Here is a 6,000-nt window from a genome sequence, read left to right as displayed (position 1 = left end):
CGGGGTAGCCTGTTTACAACGCAGGGTCTGGTCTAGAATATGTATAACCTGTTGAATATCATTATATCTATTTATAGATTTCATAATATGTAACCTATTAAGAATTTTGGCAACGAACGGAACCTTGTTTTTGGAAGGTTTCCAAAGCTTCTGTGGTTCTCAGCCGTGCTGTGCGGTTGTTAAAGTGTAGTCTATTTCCTAGGTTGTCATTAGACCCTGCCCTCCGTATATCACCGTATTGACGTGTTATTAGCAAATGGGAGCAGAAGGGCCGATCCTTCGCCTGAAGAGGTCATTCTGACTACAGTCGCCACTTGTTGCCAAAACCTTCGGCGCTTCAAGACTCGATCACCTCGAATTCATTTATACACATCATTATTCTGTTCCCTTCAATCGAGACGCGTATTTCGATGTTGAATCAGGATTCAGGAATACTCCCGCATCCAACACTGAAAGGAGATACTTTTTGAACTGTTTGATATTTCGGTCTGATCTGACGGGTGTAGAAGCATGGTTGATAACACCAGTATAGCAACTAAATCTGCGTTGGTAAGCATCACGTTTTGTTTCTTTTGCTAACAATGTTGATTGATTGGGATGATTATTATAACTTAATGCAAGCTAATATGTTCTACCTAGATATTTCGTTTTGTTATTTCGTTTTATTCAAGGCTCAGTCAATTTACTGTAACTGTAATTATTAATACATTTTTACTGTTTTAAAAGCACATTTAGGCCAGCAGTAGGCTAAATTAACTTTTACATGACTTTCCATTTAACGCTTTTCAATGCAATGCAATGACATGGACGTTTGGTTTGTGTATGTTGGCTAGTTATTCAGGTTAATGATTTTGCCACATACCCTACAGTCTTTTTTAATCTCTTGTTCTCGGCTCCGACTTTTTATTTGTCACCACGTTCAGCAATGAAATTCATTGTTCGTCGGAACAATATATCTAATACATACGCTAATCTGATCTAACATTTTATTAGCCTATCCAGTTATTTTTTTTTAAGTTTTTGACTTCCAGTCAGTGCGCTCTCCCTTACATTCCTTCTGACGGGTTCTTTTTACCCCATCGCGTTCACAGCAAGCTGCGTTCTCCTCGGTCCCGTTCTCCTCCGCCAGCAACCTCCCCCTGCTCGTCTCTTCTGCCTCGACACACAACCACTTCCCCGGCTCACACTCGCAGTCCCACCAGCCCAGTAGCGGAGGCATGAAGCTAGAGGCAGTAATGGAAAACCTTCAGAGACAGCAGGCTGCCCGCCTGGCGCTGGAAGAAAAGCTCCGGCAAGCGGAGAAAGAAAAAGATCTACGGTCCATGGTGGAGTCTCAGATTCAACAGCAAGCCCTCGCCTTCCGCCACTACCAAGCGGCGGTCCGGGGCGCTTTTGCGGGGGGAGTAGGGAACTCGTCTCCGGCGTTGACGAGCTCCGCTGAACGGAGACTGGCTATACCTCACCTCGACGTCCGCAGGCATTCAGACAGAGTGGATGACTCGGATGTGGACGACGATCAAGAGGGAATGGACCGCGGTGTGGAGGACGAAGACCGGGATCTGGACGGGGATGACATGGACAACGAGGGAGTCGTGGAAGACGAGGATGAGGAAGACATGGAGGGTGCTCTCAGCCACTACCAGCCCCGCCACCCCATGCATCCGGGTGCGGGACACTCTCCAACGGACACCCCTGTACAGCTCACGTCCAGAATCCCGCCGTCCTTCGCTGCGCCCCGGCAGTCGGAGTCCCCGGGTGGTATGGCACCACAGTCTCAGCACCATGAATGGACGTACGAAGAGCAGTTCAAACAGGTAAAGCTGACCTCTAATACGCAATAACGTGTTATGAAACTTAACCCAATAAACGCTAGCCTGACTGAACTAACATTTCTTGATAACAAACCCATCTCGTCACCAAAGACGTGTGCGCCAGCTAGTAACTTTCTGCACTCTTTCTTAAAACATGTCTCGAAAAGCATTCTTTGGCTGTCCCAGTGGGGAACCATTAACCTTTCTGAGTTCCAGGTAGAATCATTTTAGGTTCTAGGTACAACCACTTTAGTTCCATGTAGAACCATTCCACAGAGAGTTCAACATGGAATCCAATATGGTTCTATCTTGAACATAAAAGGGTTCTCCAACAGGGAACCCATTTGGAAACCTTTTTTTTCTTTTTTTAAAAGTGCAATTCCAAAAATGTAATTGGAACGTATGTTCTGAGTAATGGCTATATCTTCTCAAGAGGATTTTCAGACCGTTTTGACGTTAGCACTCCTGAAATGACCCTAGCTGTTTTTTTAGGCCTCCAGTCTGTATGGTCAACCTACACTAAACTTCTACACATTTCTTGTTTATGTTGAACATGGTCTCTCTGTGTGTGTGTGTGTGTCTGTGTGTGATGCTGTGGAGCCTGGTTCTCCTCTCCATGGCCTCCTGATAGATATCTCAGCGTTTGGCTTCACATAGTTGACATGCAGCTTCCATATGGGAGGCCTGTGCAGAAAGAGAATATATTTTATGTTGCTTTTATGTCACGTCTCTATGTATTTATTTGATGTTTACTTGCAAGCTTTACTAGCTCCTTTATTTACACATATTGGTATTATTATTTTATTTAATATACATTAATGTAATTTTTTTATTTATAAAAGAATTCAGCAGAGAAATGAATAACCTTTTTCTCCTGCCTATTACAAGGTTATTTCTAACACATTATTGCTTCATACATTTTTATAAACCTGTATTGATTACAAATAGTAGTGGATTTATATATTTCATGACCCAATAATTGTTGGAGTATTTGCTTTAATGTTGATTAAAGACAAGACAATAAATGAATGGTTTTGTAATGTGGCATGTTCATAAATATATTCATATATTTTGTGACTAAAGAAAAACGTCCTGTTCTGAATCAGCTCTAACCCTCTAGTCAATACGTTCCTGTTCACAACCAATATCCTTCAGATTGATATCTGTCTAGATCATTCCAATTCACCAGAGACTGCCTGCTAGGTCAACATAGATCTATATTTCAGAGTGAATGTGAATAGGCATGTCATGCTTTATTTATGTCAGATCATTCAGAGACTTCCTTAAATGTAATGTGTACATTAGGGCCATGCATTAGTCCTGCATTAAGTAACCTAAGGAATGGAAATGCGATTCAAACCCATGAAAAAGAGACACAGATTGAGTACTATTAGGTAGAAGATGTACAATGTTACTCGTCGGAATCGATTGCATTATGTACTACATTGTACATATTTTATTATACCACATTGCACATCCCCATTTCAGGGGATTCAATTGTGTATTTCTGTACAGTATATTCTCGTATTTGGTAGTCAATGTACAGTTTCATATTGTGTAACTCTAAAATATATTGTATAAATTAAACAAAATCCAATGCTGTTTGATTATATAGGAATATCATTTTCTAATGCAACCAGTAAAATAGGACAACCTGTTCAACCCTCAATAATTCCAGTCTGTGTCTTGTATCTGTTCAGTTACATAGAATCTATAACAATAAGTAATGCATGTTCAGAAACACACACATACCCAAGTCTTTACAAGGCTTTGCCGAAAATCAATGAGTCAAAATGTATTTTACAAAGAGGTTCGCCGACAAACAAACCCCTGTTTTCAGGTATGACTAACGTTTGTAAGAGTTCACTTGATTCACCAACAACATCAAAACATATTTTCTCTAGGCCACTTTAAAGGGAGCGGAGAGGTTCAGGATGGGCTGGTACAACGGGTCATTGGGAGACCAATGATCACTGGGCGGTAATGGTCATAGGACAATAAAAGGATGCTTATGGTGTCTGAGTAGACCCGCTGGAGCCAGTAGACTAAATGTGTCCAGAGTCGCAACACCAGATTTAGGGCCAATCGGAGGAGGCATCGGCTAACTGTGTCTTTGTGAGGCAAAACAATGTGTGGCGTTTTCGAGTTTGGATGTGACGACAGCGGAACCAGTGTACAGAGAAGTGTAATTTGACGTTAAACGTGAAAGACGTAAATACCGTCACTGCTGAGTCATAGGTTATTCCGATGTAGACCTTCTTCTGTTGACCTGATGTAGACCTTATTCTGTTGACCTGATGTAGACATTCTTACTCCGATGTAGACCTTCTTCTGTTGACCTGATGTAGACATTCTTAATCCGAAGTAGGCGATCTTCTGTTGACCGATAAAGAGGCAAAAGAAAAAGGGTGCTTTTGTGAATGCATTTCTGTGGATGAAATTAACAGAGCAGATTAGAATAGAATATACAATTATGCATTGTTTTTGACTTCTGACTTGTAACAGTTTTGGTAGAGCTTGCTTGGGTCAAGTTGCAATTTTCTTTTCTTTTAAGCGGGATACCACATCACTTTTACTACAGGACCTGTAATAAATGAGGGGATCAAGTATCTAGAGAAAACACGCTGTAACATATACTGTATATCAATTCCTTGTTATCAGGCTGTCATAAAGTACAAGCTGTTAAAACACAGGGCTAAATAAATAAAACAGTGAACGTTTTAGATTGAGATGAGAGCAAGAGTGAAGATTGCGTAGAGTTTTGGCAGAAGGACAGGAAATTCAGAAAACTAGGCCTGGTTGCATTCCAGCCTGGCTCACACCCAGAAATGTCGGGATCTCCCTCTCTGGAAGCAGTGTGTGAGAAGTGTGTGTCTGGGAATGTGTGCAGCTGAGTGTGTGTGTGAGCGAGCATGTATGTCGGCTTGCAGCCAACCCATTACGAAACAGCAACAAACTTAGTCTTATACACATACACACACAAACACACACACACACACACAAATATGCACACACTCACACATACACACACACACACATATATACACAACCACATTCACAAGATGAAGGTAGTGAAGAGAAGAAAATAATTTAGAGGAAAAAAGTTACAAATTTAGGGTTTATAGCAATGTGGCCTCAAATGAATACATTAAAATACAATGACCTGAATGTAGAAATGACATTCTAGAGCAACAGAATGTCCTGTAATATAGAGCAACAGAACATATGATTTTTTCAGTAATATAGAGCAACAATAAGTAGTACCTGTCCTGTAACATAGAGCAACCGAACGTAGTTCGTGTTCTGAAATATAGAGCAACAGAACATGGTACCTGTTCTATAATATAGAGCAACAGAACATAGTATCTGTTCTATAATATAGAGCAACAGAACGTAGTATCTGTTCTATAATATAGAGCAACAGAACATAGTACCTGTTCTGTAATATAGAGCAACAGAATGTAATACCTGTTCTGTAATAAAGAGCAACAGAACTTAGTTCATGTCTAGTAATTGACAACATGTAGGCTGTTATAAATCCCCTTGTTTGTCAGGGTATACAGGCCGTTACAAAATCTTAATTATGTAAACCCTAGGAGCGGTGGGCTTTGCTGGAACAAAATGGCAGTTAGCCATCCAGGCGGCACACACACTTTGCCAAGCAGTGCACGTCTTTTGTGTGTGTGCAAAGATGGGTGTTATGGTTTTAAAACGTGGGTACCCTTTCACTCCACAAGCCTCAATGAAGAAGTTCCTGTCACCCCCCCCCCCATCCTGCTGGTGACCATATCCCCAGTAATCTAAACATTACGGAGAAAGCAAATTCCACAGTGTGTTAGTATGCGCAGGTTTAGTGTGAGAACTCAATGTCTCCATGTCACAGGGAGCTGACAGACTGACAGGATTTTCTGGGGTCCAAAAGGGTCCTAGGTGGTGGCTTGAAAAGAAACTTACCGTTATGAAATCATGCAACTTAATACGCTTTGACCACATAAGTTCATTTGTAAGATTATAATGCAAAGTACAGTTGCTTTTTAGATTATACACATGAGTAAAACCATTGTTGGGTGATTTTTGCTTAATGGATTTTTGCTGAATCTGGTGGCCAAGTGGCAAGTGGAACGCATGACTCGTTCATTCTGCAGGACCACGATGATGGCATCTGTCGCTAAGCTACATGTGGGAACTG

The 6,000-nt window shown here is 41.2% G+C and overlaps 1 protein-coding gene across 4 annotated transcripts in view; it reads left to right on the top strand.

Annotated features, from left to right (window-relative positions):
• The first annotated feature begins 212 nt into the window (after positions 1 to 212).
• The window catches only part of arid3c (AT rich interactive domain 3C (BRIGHT-like)), a 90,242-nt gene continuing 84,454 nt past the window's right edge, over positions 213 to 6,000 (top strand). For 3 of the 4 annotated variants that reach the window (XM_010876948.3, XM_010876946.3, XM_010876945.3), the window contains exons 1-2: positions 214 to 549; positions 1,092 to 1,814. In XM_010876948.3, coding sequence (XP_010875250.1) covers positions 511 to 549; positions 1,092 to 1,814 — 762 coding nt within the window. In that variant the 5' untranslated portion in view covers positions 214 to 510. Of the gene's footprint in view, positions 550 to 1,091; positions 1,815 to 6,000 lie in introns of all 4 variants that reach the window. The other variant, XM_010876947.3, reaches the window with a different exon arrangement.

This window comes from Esox lucius, chromosome 13 (genome assembly GCF_011004845.1).
Source record: "Esox lucius isolate fEsoLuc1 chromosome 13, fEsoLuc1.pri, whole genome shotgun sequence".
Classification (NCBI taxonomy): Eukaryota; Metazoa; Chordata; class Actinopteri; order Esociformes; family Esocidae; genus Esox; species Esox lucius.
This window is presented reverse-complemented; position numbering and strand designations above follow the sequence as displayed.